Raw genomic sequence first — 23,505 nt, 5'->3', positions numbered from 1 at the left:
CCCACCGTAGCGTCAAATAAATAGTCAGCAGCAGCGCACAGAGTCCCGGGGCTGAGCTCACTGTGTCTTTACGGGTTTATAGCAGAGGAGGATGTTTGTAACGGATTCCGTGGAAAAATTGTGGCTGCACTTTTCTATTGGCCCAGCTTATGACTCAAGTGCACTCAGCATTATCCCATAGAGTTCTTGCACTTTGGACACGCTTAGAATGCCTGTTGGTTGCTCACATTAACAATTGCCTGATTCACTTCAGGTTTGTATCCATATCATATCCTCTGCGGGAGAAATGCCCTTTTTGTTTTGAATAAAGTCATGGGATCCGTTAATGTCCAACTGAACATGCAGACAGCACCTCATTTTAACGTCTCATCCAAAGGACATTCGCTCCAATGATAAAGTGCTTCTTCCGCCCCACCCACACACAACATAATGCTGCTTTGGTGTTTCGGGCTGAGCTGTGAGCTCAAAGTTTGACACCAGTGAGGGGGTGCACAATGTCTGGATGACTTTGTGGAACACTCACTTGGGGTAGGCTCTGTGCCATTGCTGCAGATGGCATCTTGAGTACATGTTCATTGCACCCATTTAAAATTAGCCGTGGGAAGTGTCTGCAATTTTTTTTTAGACGTATAAGCTTGAAAGGGAAATTAAGCAGTTGTATGTTTAGTAATGGTGTGAAAAACATGCAAAACTCTGCAGGGACTTTTTTTAATACAAAATATTCTGATTGTATGTCAATGTGACCTGTGTCCACCTCAGTTCTGTCTTTGTTGGGACTCTCCCTACATATATGTGCATGTGCACTCGTCCATGCTTTAACACGTTAAGACAACTACAGTTTCTCACATGCTCTTATTTTTTTACTATACATTCCTATTTTGATTCACTACCATAGTGTAAGAGATGGAAGCTGGAAAATTATCACAACTATCTTAGGACAACAACAACTTGCATTTATATAGCACCCCTCACACAGGGTATTGTCCCAGAGAGCTTGACAGTGGCTGAGCACGGCGCCAAGCCAGGGGGAGGGCTGAAAAGCTGACATTATCATGCTATAAAATAATATAATTAAAGATAATTTTTCGAGGCTTGTTATTGGATTCAGATGGTTACATTGTCACCTCTCATAGATAAGCCCAACACTCCAAAATCCACTGTCCTGGGTGAGCGCAAACTTAAAGTGCAACTAAACGTCGACGAGAGACACACACTTTTTCTTTTTCTCGTGGCTCTGACCTCCTCAACCTCCCCGGCCTATCCCTCAGTCTCACCGAACCAGCGTGCAACCTAAGTGTTAGGTTTGACTCACAGCTGTACTTCCTCTCCCACATCTGGTCCCTGACCAGGACCGCCTTCCTCCATCTCCACCACATTACCTGCCTCCGACCATACACTGGACTCGGCCGAAACACTCGCCCATGCGTTCATCACCTCCTAACTTGACTTTTTAAATGCCCTCTTTGCCCCAGCTGCACCATACGCAGCATCCAGCTGATCCAAAACTCTGATGCCCGAATACTCACCTGCATTAAACTCCATAACCCCATAACACCAGTTCTAGCCAGGCTCCACTGGCTCCCTATTGCTGAATGGATCGATTTCAAGATCCTCACACTCATTTTCAAATCCCTTTATGCCCTGGCACCTCTCTACCTCTCCAACCTGCTTATTCCATAACCCACTGCCTCCGCTCGACTGGCTCTGACCTTCTGTATGTCCTTCGTGGCCTCCATTCCACCATTGGTTTGCCGCGCTTTCAGCCACTGCGGCCTGAAACTTCATCCACATGTATGTTGATGACACCCAACTCTACCTCTCTGCCTCCACCCTCGACTCCAGGACCACTGGACCAGAGCTAACTTTCTGCAGCTGCACATCAACAAGATCGAGGCTCTCCTGATCGGCTCCAGTCAGCGCCTCTAGCATCACCATCCATGGTTGACACTCCACCTTACTAAGCCAGTCTGGAACCTTGGCATCTTGTTTTAGCCTCAACTATCCTTTCTATCCCACATCCGTGCCTTAACCCGCTCTGTCTTCCCCCACCTCTGCAACTTCGGCCGGCTCTCCCACTGTCTCACACCACAGGCCTCCGAAACCCTCATAAACACATTTGTAATATCCAGGCTTGACTACGCAAACTCCCTGCTTGTCGGCCTCCCCAACTCCTCCCTCCATAGGCTGCAGATCATCCAGAACTCTGCAGTCCGTGCCCTCTCCCGCACCAGGCTCCGTGACCCTGTCACCCCCATCCTCTCCAGACTCCACTGTCTTCCCATCACACAGAGGATACAGTTCAAGATCCTGGTTCTGATTTTCAAAGCCCTCCATGGCCTTGCTCCCCCCTACCTCTGCGACCTCCTAACCCCGTACCGACCTGCCCTCCCTCTGCTCAAAAGGCTGTGGCCTGCTTCATGTTCACTGCCTCACCCACCCCACCATTGGCGGGTGGGCCTTCAGTCACTCTGCTTCCATCCTCTACAACTCCATCCCGCAGTCCCTCCGCCTCGCCCCCTCCCTTGCCTCCTTCAAGAACCATCTCAAGAGCCTCCTCTTCGACTGTTCCTTCGGTCACCCTGCATCCCCCCCGCCCTCCACACTCTCCGATCCTGATCCTCAGCTCAGGTCCAAAATACTGATTGTCCAGCGCCTTGGGATGGCTTCCCGACGTGAAAGGCGCTACACAAATGTAATTTTGTTGTTGCTGTACATTTCCAGCATATCTTTTGTGACAGATTGTATGCTTTGGCTGTAGTTAGAACACACCGGCTCTTGGCTTGTATCGCCCACAAAATATACAGTCACTCCATGAAGTCTGGAGCATGAATTTATTCATAGAAATATGAATTTCCTTAGAATAGCCATATAATTTCCTTTGAGCTTCATTTTTGTTGCAAACCTCATTTTACAAAAAAGTGTTTTAGTTAAATATAAAACCATAATTTTATCAGAACGCCCCCTCGATACGGTATGCCATTGTATATTGTAAAGTTGCTGTTCTAACCTGTCCTCTTGCTCTGCTTTCTTGGTATTACTGTATTTGAAACAATTGTTAGATCTGCTTTCCGTATCGTGTTGAAGATCTAGTGTATGGTCTGAGATGCAACCTTGGAGAGCTTGGTTGAACTAGAGGTTATGGATTGATTTGTCAGACTGACACTCCAATGGCAGCGGTGCTTGGGACGTGTTGCATTGTCAGAAGTGCTGTCCTTCAGATACGCGTCAAACCAAGGTCTCTTGTAACTGTTCAGTTCCTCCCGGTAGCCGGGCCAACAATCTTCCTCCACATAAAATTGGTGATTCACTTCATGGCTGTTTGTGGGACATTGCTGTGTGCAAAATACACAGTAAATATTATGAAGTGCTTTGAGATGTTTTGCCAACATAAGGCACTATATCAAATGCAAAAAAAACTTTTTGTTCTGATCTTGGGCCTCTTAGGCTGTTAACTTCCTCTGTGTTATAATTTTGGAAGAATTTGTGGTAAAAAACTATATTCCAAGGCAAGTAAGAAACATCATTTCATCTTGTGACCGGCAACCTTAGTAAATATGTTTATGTGTGCTGATCGAAACATTGGTGGTGAAGAGGTATGGTTTGTTCTACGGAGAATACAATATGCAGGAAGTGACCTGGACAGTGACCTGATGTCCCGGAAGTGTTGACCGACAGACATTTTGTTTAGTGTGCCTCGTACCTTGGGGTCTGAGTTTTTGGAACCAAGTCAGTGTGCTATATCGGGGTCGGCCTGTAATTCAGGATCTCAGAATCGGGTCTTTTGGGCATGAAAGCGGAAAATTTTAAAACGAGAATCAAGAAAAAGATTGCAGGCCACTCCTTATTTTGAAGTTGCTTTTTTATTCATCAGTGGTTTGGTTTTGTGCAGGTGGTGGAGGGAAGAGGAAAGGTCGCAGTAAAAAATGGAAAGAGATGCTGGAACTACCTCATGTCAGCCATTGTGAAGAGCTGCGACGGACATTAGGTAAGCAGAGTGCAACGGTAGAAACCCGGCTGGATCCTATACTGCTCTTAACAAGCAGCTCCTATTATATATGTTCCAGTCCTTCCTAGGCTTCACTTTCTCCCTGGCACCCAACAGATCGATTTCAAGATGCTCACTCTCATCTACAAATCCAGTCGAACGCCTTATTTCTGATCTTTTCCCACCCTACCGCTCTCTCTGTACTCCCATTGGTGGTCGAGCTTTCAGTTTATATGCCCAGAACTCCCTCCCTCTACCACTCCATCTCAAATCCTCTCTTTCTGTCTTTTTGTCCCTCCTTAAATCCTACCTGTTTGAATGTATGTTTGTTTGGTCTTCTTCTCCCCCCCCCCCCCCCGGCTTGGCATCCAAACATATCCTATTAAAAAGCTCTGAGCCACTATCCTACGTGAAGGACGCTATATAAATACAAGCTGTTATTGGTAAATTGGGCCTTGTTCATGTGAACTAAGATTTTATGACTGAACATAAGGAGCAGGAGATTGGTGTGAGGGTAGATGGCTTCTTGGAGGAACAAGTATGTTTTGGGTTCTATGTATCTTGAGTTCAATATTCAAAATAGTGAAAATCGATCCAGGTCAAGTCCTCATGAAATGAATTAAATTCTGTTTTTATCAATTTTGTAAAGTACTCACACTTTTAAAGTACTGCAGCTATTAAAAACAATAAATAATAATCACTTACAAGCCTATTGATGCACGATTTACAAGGACTAACGCCTTTGCATTTATTCTAGTCCTATCGTTGCAACTCGTTGGCTCCTTGTTCAGATATTATCCAGATCCTGTGGCACTGTTCCAAAAAAGAAGGGAGTTTCTCCCAGAGTCATGGCCAAAAATCCTCTGGATAAAATTGGTTATTTTACTTCATTGCTATCTGTGAGACATTGCTATTCACAAATTGGCTGCCACAATTACCTACAAATACTCATTTGCCGCTACAATTTACAGCACCTTTGTGTGAAGGAAATTTTGACTCTCACAAGGAGTTGTGATGCATCACAATGGAAAAGTACAACCAGTAGAAGCCCTATTTATTTGGAGATCAAAACTGCTAAGTACTTATGGGTAAAGGACAGAGAAAAATGTAAACTTGCCTTTCTTGTCATCAACAACAATGACTTGCATTTATACAGCAGCAGCAGCATTCATGCGGGGGTAGCATCTCGAAGTGCTTGGTTGAAGCAGTTGATAGCAGATGCACGGGAGGAGTGTGGAGGAGAACACTTGTGGTTTTCCTCTGTTCTCTTTCTTTTTCCTTTCTTCCACACACACACACACCCACTCCTCTTCATCGTATTCCCCTGTATGCAGGCTGCAATTCGTATTTGGTAATCCTAGTTGTGAGCCCAACACTACCAACACTACAGCTATGTGATAGTCCAGGACCTGTCAATGCTTTCAGTGGTTCATCAAATATATGAAAGTTTATCTGTCACTGAATTTCCTTCTCTCTGGTCAAATGCTTGTTTTTTCCCGTTGATCCAACTGCCCAATGTGAGGGACCACTTGCAAATTCAGAAGCTTCCTAGTTCTGCTCCCGCTGCTCTCTACTTCCTGTGGAGTCCTGTAGCTCAGTGGTTAGAGCACTCGCCTCGCAAGCGAGAGATCTGGGTTCAATTCCCGGCAAGGCAAAACCTTGGGCAAGTTTTCTTAATCCACACGCATAATAATAATCCCTCAAGAAAAAAACACAATAATAAATTGGTCATTTCAATCTACAACTGTTTGTGGGACACTGCTGTGTGCAATTGGCTGCCGCATTTCGCCCACAAATTTGTGTCTATTCACTTTACAGTATATTCTGTGAAGCGCTTTGAGACGTCTAGAAGACGTGAAAAGCACTATATCAAATACAAGGATTAATATTCTCAAATCCTGAGATTACTGATGTGACCCTCTGCCCTGTGGTGTTGCATTTTGTCAGCAGCGCACAAGCTTTTTTATGGCATCTTATAAACCTTTTTTTTCTTTTCCGCCTATAATCAACCATCTTGCTATCTATGAGCCAAGGTCAGAGAGCAGACGCAAAACCAAAGTCACCTGACTGCAGCTACCGCTCTTGGCCATAGCTATTATTCCTGCAGGTATGCCAGAATGACAGTTTTTTTTAAAAAAATGCTTGCATTTGTTGTAGTGGCTTTCACATTATGAAGATTTCACAGGATACACTGTAAAGTTCAGTGACTTGTTGTGGGTGATGGTGACAACCAATTTGCACACTGCAACTCCCCACAAATATGCATGAAGTGTATAATGCGTTTTTATTTTGGGGGATTGTTGATCAGGACACTGAGAGAAACTCGCTTCCGTCTTCAAATAAGGTGGGATGGGATCTTTAACATCTACTTGAACAGGCAGACGTCTCATCCAAAAGCCGTCCCTTTGAGACATATTGAGCAACTAGTCAGCCATGTCCCCGCCCTTCCTGCTTCACTATCGGCGGTCGGGCCTTCAGCCTTTCTGCCCTCACCTGATTGAACTCAATCCCTGAGGCTTTCTGCCTCGCCCCATCCCTTGCCTCCTTCAAAGCCTACCTCAAGACCTTGCTTTTCGACTATACCTTTGGTCATCTTTCCTCCACCCCTCTCTAATCTCAACCTCCAGCTCGGGTGCAAACCCCTCATTGTACAGCGGCTTGGTACATCCTCCGATGTAAACGGCGCTACATAAATGCAAGAAGTTGTTGTTGTCAACACCATTAGATCTCTTTCAGCTTCCCCATTGGCATATTTAATCCCATCCTTGGCCTACTTGTGTTTCCTATTGGATCCTATATGTAATACCTTGCATTTATCAGTATTAAACTTCACCCAGTATCTTAGTAGTTAGCCAGTTACCGGAGATCTGGATGCAGATCCTTTGCACTGTCCTCTTGACCACAGTATGTGGGAGATATCAAGATGTTTTGTTTAGCAGGTGATTGAGTCTTTTATAAGTCACATTGACTCGTGCTCAAAAGTTTTCGTAGTGCAAAAGTCTTAGTTTCCAAATGGGAGGAGGCGACTCGTGGATAGTGGGAGGAAAGTGGTTTGCAAAGTGAATCGTTGATATTGAAAAAAGGCTGTTTGTGGGAGGGTGGTTATTGCACCACAGAGCGGAGGTTGTGAACTCTATATCTTCCCACTCACTTGCTGAGTTTCTGCTCTTGACTGCACTGCTGTAGAGCTTCATTGCTGTAGAAATGTGATGAACTGGGTGGAGGCTGGATGTCTTGATGAGTTCAGTGAATGCAAAGGCTCACTGGACAGTCTTGTGGCTTACAGTGGCTACTTTAGAAGCGCCATTAATATACAGTAAAACTCGCTTAAGTCTTATCTATATAAATCGTGTAATGCACCCGAGTTCCTACCAAAGTTTCCTACCAAAAAACTCTTGGATTTCTTTGCACTAGTCATTGGATACATCGGATAAATGGCTAAATCCTAGGCAAATTAGCTCCTAACTTGTAACACTGCTACCACGCTTACCGGCTTAATTGAATCGCAGGAAACAAAGTCTTGATCCGTTGCCGTGTGCGTACTTACCAACTGCATTGAAGTATGCATGCACAGTGAGGTGCACTCCGTTGAAACAAGTGTGGAAAACTACAATAACGACAACAAATTATACTTGTATAGTGCCCTTCACATCGGAAAGACATCCCAGGACACTGGACAATCGGGTTTTGGATAAACAAACTAGATCATTATTTATTGTTATGTTTGTCATATCAAATCTGACTTGTTCAGGTTTGCCTGTAACTTGTGCTTCACGTAAATCATATTAAATTTAATAACTGATAAGACTTATGCGAGTTTTACTGTCCTGGGAGTCTGCAACCATAGTACGCGAGCAGATGACGGGAAGAAAAATAAAGGGATTTCATGATAAATGAACCTCAATTAATATTAATTTTTAAAAATTCCTAGGACGGTGTGGTTAAGATCATGATGAATATTTCTGTAGCTACACTGAAAGTATTGAGTGTCATTGTGGGTTCACTTTCAAGTTCTGCAACATGCAAGAACTTTTCTAAATTTTGCAAAACATTTCCCCAAGGCAGATCGTAACATTCACATTCGCGGTCTTGATTTTGTTCGCTTTCTTTATGTGTGCGTGAGTGTGTGGACACACTCTCACACACGCTTGGCCGAATGCGAAAGACCAGGTTAAGCAAAGAGTCAGACAGTCTTAAATGGCAAGGCCACAATTTTTATAATGTGATGTTAGGCCGCAACTCAATCGGGCAGAGTTGCACGGAGCAAAGTTACACTGAGCCTGCTCTCCCACCCCACTAAATCTTCTCTAGTCCTCCCTCATCTTCCTGTAGTGAAGAGAGAAGCCTTAAAACTAAGCAAATGGCAAATGGGGAAACGTGGAATGTTTTCATACCAGAGGGTGCGGACACTGGATCTGTTTTGAATTACTCCCTTAGATGGAACAGTTCTGACTTCGCATCCAAAAGATTGCACATGACAATGCAATGCTACCCCCTCCCCCCAGGATTTACAGTAAGATGTTTATGTCAAGCTGACACTGGAATGTCAGCCTTGACTGTGAGCTCAAAGTTCTAACATGGGGCTTAAACCCATAACCTTTTAACTTTGAGGTAAAAGTGTTACCACCTGAGCCCAGGCTGAGGATATCATCAAAGGGCCCAGACCAGGTACAGCGTCACCATTGAAGTGGAGTGACTATATTATGTAGGCGAAGCCTGCAGCTAGTTTGCACGCAGCAATGTACCCCAAACAGCCCATTTTAATAGGGGGATTGTTGGCCAGGACACTGAGAGAAACCTTCTGACTCTTCCTTACTCATGGTCAAAGAGGAAGGCCCACCAAATATACAGTCAATTCACTTTATAGTATACCCTGTGAAGCACTTTGAGATGTTTCGAACACGTGATAAGGCGCTATATCAAATGCAAGGATTATTATCATTAACCTGTAATGTTAACATTTGCACACATTGGCTAAATTGTCAACAGTTGGTGCTCTGGTGTTGACTATTAGTCATTCATTTAGTTTCCTTCTCCCTTTCCCACCCCTTGCTTTATTGATCATTATGACTTCTTACCTGGACTGTTGTGTGTTTGTTAATTGCCACGGTTGATGATTTCTGTTCTATCTAACAGTCCTGCCAATTCCTGAGCAGCAAAATGCAGAAAGGAATAATTGATTGAACACCTAAATCTTTGGGAAAGAGATTATGGCTTTACATACCATGTGGACAGAGACAATCAAATTGGAGGGAATTGAAGTTTTTAATGCTGAGAAAAAAAAGCTTTAGAAAAAGTCTGCAACATTATCATATATTGAAAAGAAAGAGCCCAATGCCTGGAAGGCAGAATGTGCAAATTGGTGCTATAGAAATGAAGGCTTTCTAAAATGTTCTAGAGTTTGTTTGCTCCATATGCAGAGTTGGAAGAGGCTGTTTGAGGTATTCAGAGAGAAGTGTGCAAGAGAATCTCTGCTCAACCCTAGAAACATGGAATGTTGCAGTGTGGAAACTGAGCATTCAACAAATCAGCAACAACAAATTACATTTGTATAGTTACTTTCATGTCGAGAGGACATCCCAAGGTGCTGGACTATCAGGGATTTGGACCCCAGCTAGGGGTTGGGATTAGGAGGATTGGAGGGCAGGGAGGGTGAGGGTAGGAGGGTAACCTCCTCCGTATTCATTCTTTTTTTCCACTTGAGACACCTGATCTTATCGCACTTCCCAAGCTCGCTTCACTTGAATATCTTTCCTCTTCATATTTTGTAGGTGTAAGTTTGTCTCAGAAAATAACAAGTGTAATGGAATCAATAGCACGCATCTATAGTCTGAAGACGAGGCATTTTGATGCGCTGAATAATGCTTTTCTTGTTTATGCTTTAGTTTTTGAACATTGTGTACCTCTTCTGAAATGTTCTGCTTGATTGAACATTCCTTTCAATTAATTTTCTTTTACAAAAAAGGCTTTCATTTTTCTTTGGGTTGTGAGTGGTGCGTGTGTGTATATGGTGTGTCTATTACTCATAACTACGTCAAAGCTTGTATGTTTGTCTCAAATCATTCAAAAACTCAAGGTAAAGAAAAATAATCCATCTGTTTTGGATGGTTTAATTTTAACCCTAACTGCCTGAGTAAACAGTACACAGAGGAAGTTGGTGGAGGGGAGAGGGAAGAGAGCAGGATCAGGTTTACCAAAAATAAACCGCTCGTGTTACTGCTGACGTAACTCATGCCTACAGTGTCAGTGAATTACATGGTCAACACCACTCAGTCCCTTATTTTCTGTCGATCACTAGTTGCAGATGTTTACTGGTTCTCTTTATGCACATTTTTACCAAAGTAAACCAACAAAACCTTTTTCAATCGGAGGAGGGGCTAATAAAACACTAATTGTTTTCCTTTTTTAGGAGCGCTTAACATTCATGTATATTGTGGGTTCCATAATGTTGTCTCATAAACACATATTTCTAAAGGACTCTTTTGGTCAGTCCGGTGTCTTGACACATGCAGAAACCCATTACCAGGTTTAAGAGTATCGAAAACAGGCCAAGAGTACCACATGGGTTTGCCACCTACACGTGGGAATTTCCTGGTCCTGGAATAGAATGCGTACTCTCTCCCTGGAGGAACGCATCCTGCTTAACTAATGCCAGAGAGTATTCAGCACAGGTTGGCGACAGCCAAGGCCTGGGGACCCCAGATGCGCATTGGATGAACTGCTAGTGTTGAATCAGCAGAACTTGCATAACTTGTCATTCAGAGCACTGTCTGGCATGCTCTCCTGCTGCTATTACCTGTTTAGGGCTTTGGTTTGCAGAGTCAGTAGCAGATTTGGACTTAATGTTGCCAATTGAGCTCCAAGGAGTTTTTGCTTATCTTCCATAAGGTAATATAGGAAGGAAGTCCCTGCGAGCTTCCTGGCGGAAACAACAACAACTTGCATTTATATAGCGCCCCTCATGCAGGGTAGTGTCCCAGAGGATTTGGAAAGCACAGCTCAGCATGAAACGTAAGAGAGCATTGCCACAACTCTCGCCTCTGAGTCGGAAGATTATGGGTTCAAGTTCTATGTCTGGAGTTGGAACCATTGAATCTAAGATGACACTCATTGCCAGATGTGTCAGTCTTCAGATGAGATATTAAAACTCAGGTTCTGTCTGTCTGTTCAGGTGGAAGTTAAAGAATCCATGGCACTATTTGAAAAGAGAAGGGAGTTTCTCCTGGTGTCTTGGCCTCCAAACCTCCAAAATAAAATTAGTTGGGAGCTTAATGGCTGTTTATGGGGCATTGCTGTACGCAAATTGTCTGGTATGTTCACCCACAAAAACACACAGTCACAGTATATCCTGTAAAATGTTTTGAGATGTCTGCAAAGCCTTTCAGCTAAACTGTCTCCATGGGCCAAATACCGACTCCTGATCCCATGTTCGTCAGGGATGCAAGAACTGGCAGAATACAATACAGCCCTCCTGAAGTGAAACGTGCTCTACCAAAAGTAAGGATTATTATTATTATCGTCCTACCCACTTTGGCCAAATACCATCCATCAGTTATATTGCCAGCAATTTTATATCAAATGAAGTAATTCACATGCCCCAAACACAGGGCTGTATTGTATTCTGCCAGTTCTTGCATCCCTGAGGAACATGGGATCAGGAGTCGGCAGTTGGCCCGTGGAGACAGTTTAGCTGAAAGGCTTTGCAGAACAGTGTGTTAAAGATCACGAGCGAGGTGCGAAATTTCATTTTGAGTTTCTCATTGATACTCAGCGCCAGGAATTGGATTGTGGTTTCCCCACTGGCACACTTGAAGTTGGACTGTTAGATACAGACACCCAAAACCAGCCACCCGTGACTCCTGACTGCTTGGAGCAAGCCAGCAATAGCTTTCCTTACGAATAGGAATGCTTAACAAATGTACAGCTTTGTTTACTATTGTGGATCTCACTTCCTTTTGTCTTATTGCTTTCTCCCCTAATCCTGTATTTGATCAAATATTAAGTTTAAAGTAGAAATTCTTTTCGTCAAAAGAAAAGGAAGTGGTTTGCAATGGTTTGTGATGAGATCTTAGTAGTAGGGCTCATGTTTCATTTCTTCGTGTGACAGGATGTATTGGTTTGAAAATGTCTCAACGATAGTCTAATTTGGACTTAAGTTTCAAAGCGTTGGGTGTTTCTGTTCTGGTACTACATCCTCAATGCTAATAACTGTAAGCAACAGTTTATCTGATTTTCCGTTTCTCGTAACAATTCATACAAGGTGTCTGTCTGAGGTGTCCCAAGACAGCTCTATTTGTTGTATCGTTAAATTCACTCGCTGAGCTGTTAAATGTAACCTTATTGAGAACTGTTCTCTTCATGCCCTTCCAGAGCACAATAATATCTATATTTGATATAACGTCTCACACTTCAGGATGAAGTCTCAAACTGTTTCACAGAATATAGTATAAATTCTAGTGACTTGTGTATTCTGTAGGCGAACGCAACAGCAAATTTGCGCACAGCAAAGACCCACAAACAGACCCAGGGAGCGAATGATCAGTATTATCTGGGGGATCATTGACCAGCATACTGGGAGAAACTTGTTTTTTCAAATAATGCCATCTTTAATGTCCACCTGAACAGACAGGCAGTATAACATCTCATCTGAAGGACAGTACCTTCAACAATACAGCACACAACAAATTGCATTTGTATAGTGCCTTTCACATTGGGAGGACGTCCCAAGACACTGAACAGTCAGGGATTTGGACCAGAGCAGGGAGTTGGGATGGGTGGGGGGGTGGAGGACAAGGATGGTAGGGGTAGAAGAGTGGCCGAAGGCATGGTCGAAGAGGAGGGTCTTGAGAACCTCAAACACACCTCCAGCACTGCATTGGAGCATCGGCCTATGAGCTCAAAAGTCCCGACGAGTCATTCCTTCCGATCCCTTGCCTAAATTTTCTCAACGTTTCTGCAAATCATCTCCACTTTGGCCACTCTTCCTCTGTTGCATTCGTCCAATAGCCAGCTATCTGAAGAGCACATTTCTTCTCCCCAGTCTTCTTGACCCTGGCAAAGAATCTCTTTCCAATGGCTTCATTCTGCCTTACTACTTTAACTAACAAGTCATGGTCATGTTTGTTTGCCACCCATAATAATATGATGCAAAAGTCTGTGCAATTAATCTAGATTATGGTAAATAATGAAGGTGCTCTGGGAAGCAACCCTGCATGAGAGGCTATATATAAATGCAAGTTTAACACAAAATACTGCAGATGCTGGAAATCTGAAACAAAAACAGAAGTTGCTGGGAACACTCAGCAGGTCAGGCAGCATCTATGGAGAAAGGAAAGTGAGTCAACATTTCGTGTTTCACTGAAACTTTCTGTCCGCTTTTCCAGTTTGACCTGTCAGACTCTTTGTTGTGACGCATTATCAGATGCATTATTGTCCTCCATGTGATTTGCAAAAAGAATCATTGGGTTGTAAATGTAAACCACTGTTGTTATTACATTTCAATTTATTAAATGCCTTTCGTGTCAGGGAGATGTCTCAAGGTGCTTCACAGAGCTGACTGGGAGTGTGGGGAGCTGTGGAAGCTGGGGTTGGGGGTGTGAAAGGTGTCCAAAAGCACAGTTGAAAAGACAAGTCTGATAATAATAATAATAATCCTTGCATTTGATATAGCGCTTTTTACGTCGGGAGGACGTCCCAAAGCGCTTCACAGAACACACTGTAAAGTGAATTGACTGTATATTTGTGGGTGAACGCGGCAGCCAATTGCGCACAGCAATGTCCCACAAACAGTCGTAGATTGAAAATGACTAATTTATTATTGGTTTTGGTTTTGGAGGGATTATTATTAGGTGTGTGGAGTAAGGAAACTTGCCCAAGGTTTCGCCCTCTTCCTGGAATTGAACTTAGGTCTCTCGCTTGCAAAGCGAGTGCTCTAACCACTGAGCTACAGGACTCCATGGTGGGCCTTAAAGATGAGGAGGAAGGGGCAGGACAGAGGGACTCTGGGATGGAGTCTTAAAGCAGCATGGCTGAAAGCTCGACCACTGATGATGGAGCAGATCAGGTGCAGGACATGCGGCGAGCTGGTGCGCGCTGAGCAGGGGGGAGAGCTCTGAGCATAAGGTTGCTAGAGCTTGCAGAGGTAAGGTAAGAGTTAAATGAAAACTTTTTATGTTACCTACCAGGCTGCATCTGGTATGCTGATTGTTAGCGGAAAGCGCACATTCAAAAGAATGTTTAATCTTTAAATGAAAAAAATACATTTATGCGGTTTATTTAAAGAAATCTATATTCGCATGTCTGATTTCTTTTTACACCTGTTGATCAGTGTTGTGAATGATATCTGTACTCACCGTTTCTCTTTACGTGAAGGATTTTTTTGCAAGCTTTCTGGTTTTGCATAAATCTGAAGCTTTAGGAGTCACTGCACTGGGGTAAAGAAAGGATAGATTACAGTGCCTGTTAATTGTTCTCTGGAAGTCAATTTACACAACTACCAGCCTTGAACCTTTTTCCCAATTTTATTATTTCCTTGATTTTCCTTGTTTCTTTCGGTCAGCCGGGTGTCTGACACATGTGGAAACCCATCACCATGATTAAAGGAATCCAAACAAAGCTGAGAATTACACCTACACATGGAAATCCCAGAGATAGATTGTTGGAATGGAAAGCACACTCTCCCCCAGGGCTGTATCCTGCTTACCTAGTTCCGGATAGGATTAGACGCAGGTTGGCAAGAGCCAAAACTTAGCGATCCCAGAGTGTTCGTTGGGCTACTGCTGGAATGTAACCAGCTAAATCTGCGTAACTTACCATTGTCTGGCAAGTTTTCCCACACTTTGTTTACACACTTCGTTATTGGAAAAGGTATTTTGGCGGCAGCTTTCTGACATTTTTCATTTTTTACTCCCGAGACTTTTTAGACTTGAAGCTAAACCGAAATGACCTTTTGCTATAAGGGTGAAAAATACTAAGCACTTCTTTTATTGTAGTTCAGACTTTCCTAGGTTACACATAACTCAGAAAACATTTCCTTTACACTAGATTGTTTGTCAGATACTCTGTGATTGTCGTATTTTCGAACCTTTTTTGGAAGAGGGGACTTTTCAGACAAACGTGTGATTTAGCGGTACACACAGGAGGTGGTCCCCAGTATCCATGTTCTGAGTGCAGTTCCCAGCCCAAGTGACCATTGTTCGTGTGTGAGCTTTGGCACTGAGTTCACACTGAACCATAGAAATTTACAACATAGAAGACCATTCAACCCACCCTGTCTGTGCCGGTCAGCTCTCACTGCAATCCTTTCAGTCCCACGTACCTACCCTTTCCCCATATGCTTTTAGATATTTATCTAGTTCCCTTTTGAAAGCAAATGTGAATATTGCCTCAACCACCACTTTCAGCAGGGTGTTTCATATCCTAACTACTCTGTGCATGAAAAAAATTCTCCTAACGTCTCCATTTGCTCTTTTGCCACTATCTTATATTGTTGCCCTCTAGTCACTGACTCGATTGTTATGAGGCCACTTGAGGGAATTGATTTGATTTGGCAACAAAATACATATTCACTACACTTTGCAATATATTCTACGAAGCACTTTGAGACATCTCAACGATGTGATAAGGTGCTATATCAAATGCAAGGATTATTAATATTGCAGCCAAGCTTCCAATTTACCAAAGTTTCAGACGTTTTAAGGATTTAAGTTTTACTAGATTTAGAGATAAAGGCACTGAAGGAATCTTTTGGAAAATATGATGGCTAGGCTGGATGGATCGATATTGTAGCCCCATCAGTGCAGTCTCGTAGCATAGTGATTAGCAAGCTGCCCTTACAAGCTAGAGGACCCAGGTTAGATTCCTGGGTGAACCCTTAGACAAATTTCCTTACTCCGCATGCCTCTGTTTACTAGCAGTAAGTAGGAATCCGCTGTTAGTCGATTGGCGGATCACTTTCCTTGGGTAATAATCCCTCCCCCTACCCCTGCAAAAAAAATCAATCCACGACTATTTGGATCCTGTTGTACCCAATTGGCTGCCACATTTCGGCCACAAAAATACCCAGCCAATCCACTTTACAATATATTCTGCCTTGAGATGTCTCAAAGACGTGATAAAGTGCTATATCAAATGCAAGTATTATTATTATTATCTGAAACTGTTTCAGTGGTCCGAGATGCTACCCCATTTGAAGGGCGCTATATAAATGCTAGTTGTTGTTGATGATTTGTTACTAAATATGGTCTGTATTTTCATTAAATGTTCACATTTTACTTCAGAAAATTCTGCACGATTGGAAACTAAAAATTGTTGTTGGAATTTTGTAGTCCTCTGCAAAATGGGTTAAGTGCTGTTTTTGTAGGACTGCATCTCCTCCCAATTTGTTCAACTTGTAGGACAGCAATGGGTTCAGGTCACTGTGTTGACAGTTCAACAAAGCAGGCATTCTGTTCTATTCAGTCTTAAGTAATCTAATAATGTTGGTCAGAGTTTTGGTTTGGGATTTGATTTATTAGGAGCATTGGCAAGTCCACGACTAACCATGCCAACAATTCCCTTAGTTTTTTTAAAATTTGTTTCATTTTATAGTTTTCAGGGAGATAAGACAGCGTAGAGGGGTACAAAAAGAAACCCAGGTAACCAGAGTGGTGGTAAAAGGTGTGCAGCAAATTACAACAGCTCTATTTGTCCAAAGTACAGAGGCAAATAATAATAATAATTCTTGCATTTGTTGGCAGTCACCATCCCTTCAGATTATTAAAGGGATCTTGATCTGACAGAGTTTACAGGCAGACATCACTGAAGTGTCCCAAGAATAGCCTACTCTAAACATTCAGCCGAAGGCCACCGTGTTGGTGTTCTTGTCTAAGAGCTCTTTTGTGTGGTCCATGTGTCTGTCCAATTTACTGTCATACAACTTGTAAATTATATTGATTTAGGCCCTTGATGTCTGCCCATTCCCCAATATTTCTCCTGACTTGGTACATTTCCTGCCACCTTCATCTTGCCGAGTGACCATTCCCCAGGATTGAGCCAAGACCGTGATTGCTGGTTGAATATTTGGCCATCATAATCTGGCCTAATTCTGTCCTCGCCCAACTTCCACACCCGCACACTTTCTAATGCAGCACAAACCAGGGTCGTTATTGATGCACACCATCTGTTTTATTCTTATGGCCTTACAAGTGAGACTGTCTTATTTTCTTTTCCTAAGTAAAAGATATCGTAATATGTGTTGCTGATGCCAACTGTGGGAGCAGCTCTGTTGGAACGCTCTCTGTTGAGCATGGGTTCTCTTACACCGACCAGGGGTTTCCAACCAGTTGATCGCCACGAGGTGGCATCTCGCACATGCTCGATTAAAAATGAAAAGAAGGAACAATTTTTTCTTCAGTTTAAACAAAAAAAATTATATTTTATTTTGGGATGCATTAAATACTTTGTATTCTGGTTTCATTTTCAGTTGGTCTAAATATTTATGCAATTCTATCGCTCCTTGTCTTTTTGATCACACGGGAGAGTGCTACCTAGCAGTGAATGAACTGTTTGGAGACTCCTGTCTAAGAGCAAGGGTCTACTGTGGATCCACGCTGCACCAGAAAGCGCAATGCACCTGGCTTCTAGTGCTAAGAAATGACAGACATCTGGGTTAAGGGTCACCAGTGATGGCACTTCCTGCTGCTGTGCATGTATGCTATGCTACAAAAGTGTCATTGGAGGCATTGCTTGCACACAGCACACATGGACAGGGTGCATCAGTGAGGTCTGATGACCTGTAAAGCAGCCGTTTGCAAACCAGTCATCGCAAACCTCCACTGGCTCCCTGAACTTCTTTCCCCAACTTTCTAATGTACTCCTTCCTCAAAAGTCCAAATCCTCCATCTGCTCAGCTGACTCGGGTTTCCAGATCTTCCTCTGATCGCTCTGGCAACATTGAGGGCTGAGCTTTCAGTTGTTCCGCCCCTGATCTTTGAACTCCCTCCCTCTTTCCACCCGTCTTGTCTCCTCTACCCGGCTTTAAATCCCACATTAAAACCTAACTATTTGATAGCACCAAGGGTCACCTCAACTTCTCCCTTGACTGTGTCTGACCATCACTATAAAATGTTCTGAGATATTATCCTACATGAAGGGTACTACGTAAACACAAGTTGTTGTTGGTTTAAGGGAAGCTTGGACAATGAATACTCACCAGAAACGGATCTTAGTGGTGAAAGTGCAGTGTAATAAACTAGACCAGTGTTTCTTTTTAACTCCTGCCAATTTTCTTCAAGCAACAGGGAAATGAGGAATTCTCTAAATAAGCTCTATTTTAGTAGTTTGATGGATCTGCCGAGATTTGTGTCAAAATGCCAGAAATGTACTTTAAGATGACCAAACTAGGGCAATAGAGTAGATATTTGCAAAAAAAACGACTGGTTGTTGGGCGTCTGCAGTCAACGAAGTTTGTTGTGTCGCAATTTTAAACTGGCCGTTATTGACATGGTTGGAGCTCAACTGAAATTTGGCAGCTCAGCATCAGTGGATGTTGACATTGATGCAATCGCAATATCATTTAAAAGTTTTGTGTGACATCCGGTGTATGTGTGTGTGTCGAGCCCGTGCGTGTGGCATGCACGCAACGAGGGGTGTGCGCGTGCGTGGCGGGGGGCGTGTGTGTGCGTGCTTGGGTGGGTGCGTGGGGGGGGCTATGCGTGGGGGTGTGAGCGTACGGCGGGGGTGGGTGCACGCGCGGTGGGAGTTTGCGTGCGTGGGGGGGCTATGCGTGTGGTGGGGGGGGTGAGTGCGTGGCAGAGGGGGGTGCGTGGGGGGGGCTGTGCATGCGGTGGGGGGGTGTACGTGTGGCAGGAAGGGCGTGCGTGCGCGGCGAGGTGTCCTGGTTGGGTAAAATTGGGTGGAAAAATATACCTCCAGTGTGGTGCCGCTTTTGGAATGTGTAGGGCCGCAACTGGCAGAAGGAAGCTTGTGGTTCAGTTGTCCATAGCTGCCTGGAACGTGCATATAAGAATCTACATAACTGGAAAAGACAAATTACATTTTCGTTGCTCGATCCTATTTTCTGAATACAGTTATCATTTGTTTCTGTCTTCTGTTTCTCTTTCTCTCCCCCCACCCCCCGGGATTATAATTGACCCTTGTAACTGCTGGAAGAAATCTACCTGCGGATTCTAATGAGTAATTTGCAGATTTCAGGAAGCTTAATGTATCTCTCCTTGTAAAGAGACTGATTACCATCCCAACATTATGATGGTGTAACTGCAATTATGTCTGTAAACTTCCGTTAATTCAGCTGATAAGTGTAAGGGTTGTTGTTGAGCTTGTTGCATACATCTGTGGGTCTGAAATACCAAGGATGTCACAATGTTATGATGAGCTGAACTAATCTATTGCAAACTTTAGGAGTAAAATTGATAAAATCTCATTATTCAGCAAATGTGTTTTATGTGTATGATTCGCTGTGTTAAATAACCAGTTTTATGTTTTTATTCAGAGAAAAATCCTTGTCCCAATTCTCTTGCTTCTTTCCTCATGGCACCAACTTTTGCTGGGGTTTTCTAAGGTTCCTGGTGGCTGTCTGAACATCAGTACCTTGCCCAAGTATCTGTGTATTGTGTGGGCGAGAGGGTCTGTATAAGCAAGACTGGGTTGAATTTGTCGACAGCAACAATTTACATTTATATAGCAGCTTTCTCGGCAGACATCTCAATGAGCTTCACGGAATCAATTCAAATTTTCAAGCCTGAGGTGGATACATTTTTGTAAGGTAAAGGTATCAAGCGATATGGAATAAAATGGGTATTTGGAGTTGAGGTAGAGATCAGCCATGATGGCAGAACAGGTTTGAGGGTTGAATGGCCTACTTCTGTTCCTATGTTCAAACAGCTGACTGGGCACTCGAGCTGGGATGGAGTAGCTGAGTATTGGGTTGTTGGGCTGGGGAGGGGGGTGAATATGACCGAAAGTGAGGTTAAAAAGATAGTTCTGTAGGTGAACTTTAGAAGTGGGCAAGTTGGAGGGACTCTAGAGTTATAGAGTGGAGGCAGAATGCTGAAAGCTTGCGCACCAACACATAGGTGGATCAGGCGGAGGACATGAAGCCGGCAGAGGGAGTGACTGATCACGCTAGATCTGTACTTGCCTGATCTCTGGACTTGGGCAGTTTGCTTTGGCACTCGTTGGTTCAGGATTATGAGCAAGAACTGTAGCAAATTTTATTTTTCCTTTCCTAGCCTGAAGTGCTGAGGCCAATTGTGCTGAGATTTAAGTAGCACAGAGTGGGATTGAACCTGGCATCTTCCAGGTTTGCGTGGCCTAGAGAGTAGGTTTAAAATCTGAGCATTGGGTTGGTTATCCACAATTTGCTCTTATTTTGCAATGTAGCGTATTGGTTAGAGCATTCGCCTTGCAAGCGAGAGGATCCGGGTTTGATTCCCGGGCGGGTCAAAATGTTAGTAAGTCTCCTCACTCCACATGCCTCTGTTTACCGAGCAGTAAGTAAGAACCCAGTTGGCGGATCACTTTTCCAGGGTAATAATACTGTTTAAAAAAAAACTAAACAAATAATAATAATTTGGTTACTTAATCCACGACTGCTTGTGGGACACTGCTGTGCGCAATTTACTGCCACCTTTCGCCCACAACATATACAGTCAATTCACCTTACAGTATATTCTGCGAAGCACTTTGAGGTGTCTTGAATACGTGATAAGGTGCTATATCAAATGCAAGGATTATTATTATTGCTTTGCAAGCAGCTATGTGAGCAGTAAATCATAGTTGTGGCAGCAGAGATTGGGTGTATATTATATACATATATTTGAAGAGATTATTACCCCTGGAAAAGCAATGTACCGATCGACGAACAACTGGGTTCCTACTTACTGCTAAATAAACAGAGGCATGTGGAGTAAGGAAACTTGTCTACCGTTTTCCACTGCCCTGGAATCGAAGCTTCAGGACTTCACATATCCAAGCCTGCCGAAGGTCTTAGTATCTCTCCATTTTTCATGACTGAATTGGACTGTATGTGGGGTCCTGTAGAGTAATGGTTAGAGCACTAGCCTTGCAAGCGAGAGGACCCAGGTTTGATTCTGGGCAAAACCGTATGCACATTTCCTTACTCCATACGCCTCTGTTTACCTAGCATTAAGTAGGAATCTGGTTGTTAGTCGATTGGTGGATTGCTCTCTGAGGCTAATAGTCTCTAAAAAAAATATAGATTTGGTCACTTAATCCACGACTGTTTCTGGGACACTGTTGTGTGCAATTGGCTGCCGCGTTTCGCACGCAAAATACACAGCCAATTTACTTTACGGCACTTTGCCTATTATAGAGAGGCTATTGCTGCCTTGGCCAACAATTCACAAAATAAAATTGATCATTCACTTAATGGCTGTTTGTGGAACACCGCTGTGCGCAATTTGGCTGCTGCATTTGCCTACAAATACACTAACTGTTTGGGACATCACCATTATGTAATAAGATACTATTGTCAAACACAGGCACGTATTAATTGGAAATATTATTATTTATTATTAGGCTTTCAGGTCTACTGTATCTGCTTGTTTCCTACTTAATCTTAGCCACAGCGCTCACTTCCCCCCCTTCCTGACCACTGCATTTCAAAAGCTGATTTGGAAATTAAGAGGAACTGATCAGTTGGTAGAAGTGGAAGGGGAACACGTACAATAATATCTGATCCGAGAATGATTGCATATCACCAGCATGAACTGAGAAGTTTTATCTGTTTCACATGTGATGCGCAAACTTTTTAACCAGTGGAATAAAAAAAAGTATAGAATTGATTGGAAAGATGTGAGACTTGTTGGGAATGTGGATTAGAAATAATAAGGTGGACATCGGTAATTGTGAAGGCAGCGGGTGTTGCAAAAATCAGCCAAGTGTTTGACACAAGGAAACCTATCACCACGCTTAAGAGTATGCTGCTTTAGTGGTTAAAGTCCAGCAATGTGGACTCTGATCTCTCCAAGGAGGGGAAGGTGACCATAGGCCTGGTCGAAGAAGTAAATCTTGTCAACCTACATCTGGGATAAGGTAAGAAAGGTGATTCCCTCCTGGGAGAGAGTGCGCATTCCAATCAAGTCATAGGAATTCCATGTGTAGGTGGCATACATGGAACTCTTAGTCTGGTTTGGATACTCTTCAGCATCATGGTAGGTTTCTTCATGTATCAGACACCTGGCTGAGCAAAAAAAAATACTCTAATACTGTACCATTAGATACCTGAGTAAATTGAACTCTGGATAATAATTAAAAGCTAACAGCATCAATTTAATCAGTTAAGAAGTACAATACTTGAGTCAGTAGCATTGTGTAGTTTGAAAGTTGGATGTTGAATATGGTGACGTGATCTTAACCATCCACTGAAGAGGCAGACCAGCATCTTTTAATTTATTATTATAATATGTGACAGATATGGAAACTAATGCTAAATTACTGCATTTTTAAAAAGAATCTGTAATTTATTAAATGGTCAAGAAAGCCTTTGCCTTGCATTGCCTTTACAAGGTGCATATTTACAACCTGCATATTAATGCTACTGGAGCACTAGAGTTTATAGAAAATGGTGCAACAATTTGCATTTACACATATATATTATACAGCAATTGACATAGGATAACATCTTGAAGCACTTCACAGTGGTAAGGTTGGACCCAAGGAAGGGAGGAAGGGGAAGATAACTGTTGGTCAAAGAGGAAGGTTTTTTNAAGATGGGATTTAAAGAGGGGGCGAGGCAGAGGGATTGGGGTGTGGGACATAGTGACTGAAGGCTCAGCCACTGATGGTGGTGCAGAGGGAGTGGATGACAACAATGAGCAACTGAGTGGAAGAGGCGAGCAGAAGAGTGGGGTATTGGCAGATCAGAGAGCTAGGATGGTCTGAGGGTATAAGGGATTTTATATATAAGAGTGAGGATCTTGAAATCAATCCGAGTGGAGTCAGTGGAGCTTTAACCAGACATGCACTGTTTAATGGGATTTCTTGTTCTTGTTTTGCAGCCAGGGATTACAGCTCCTTCTGTGACAAGCAGCCAATTGGAAGGCAATTCTTCAGGCAATTCTGTGAGACTCGATTAGAATCGAAAAGATGTATTGAATTCCTAGATGCAGTGGTAAGTCCTCCAGATAAAGAAGTTGGGGGTGGTGGGGGAGAATGGGTTCATCCCAATTGGGATCTATTAAAATCCCAAATCCCCTTAGTGAGACGCAATAGAGGGTCACTTGTGTGCATTCAGCTGACTGGCTTCCAGCGTGCCGACTGACTCTCACCTCAAGGGCAGAAGATTGTAGGTTCAAGTCCAGCGTCACAGACTGTCAGGTTTTGGGCCAGCGCTGTGCCGGGACATCGCTCCATTGTTGGAGGTGAGCTTTGTGAGCCGATCAACCCCCATCTGCCGATCAACTACCTCTGTGACATATTTAAACTTCAGCAGTTTGCCCGCTCCCTCTGCTCTGCAGGCACTGGCCTATTCCGCATCCCTTGCCTACTCCACTATCAGT

At 43.3% G+C, this 23,505-nt stretch overlaps 1 protein-coding gene across 1 annotated transcript in view; it reads left to right on the top strand.

Moving 5' to 3' along the window:
* The window catches only part of LOC103186330 (G protein-coupled receptor kinase 5), a 60,702-nt gene that overhangs the window by 12,534 nt on the left and 24,663 nt on the right, over positions 1 to 23,505 (top strand). The window contains exons 2-3 of the mRNA XM_042342912.1: positions 3,890 to 3,985; positions 23,005 to 23,117. Of these exons, the coding sequence (XP_042198846.1) occupies positions 3,890 to 3,985; positions 23,005 to 23,117 (209 nt within the window). The remainder of the gene's footprint in view (positions 1 to 3,889; positions 3,986 to 23,004; positions 23,118 to 23,505) is intronic.

The sequence above is a fragment of the Callorhinchus milii genome, unplaced genomic scaffold, assembly GCF_018977255.1.
Source record: "Callorhinchus milii isolate IMCB2004 unplaced genomic scaffold, IMCB_Cmil_1.0 Scaffold1, whole genome shotgun sequence".
NCBI classification, from domain to species: Eukaryota; Metazoa; Chordata; class Chondrichthyes; order Chimaeriformes; family Callorhinchidae; genus Callorhinchus; species Callorhinchus milii.
The sequence above is the reverse complement of the archived record's forward strand: the minus strand, read 5'-3'. Positions and strand labels throughout refer to the sequence as shown.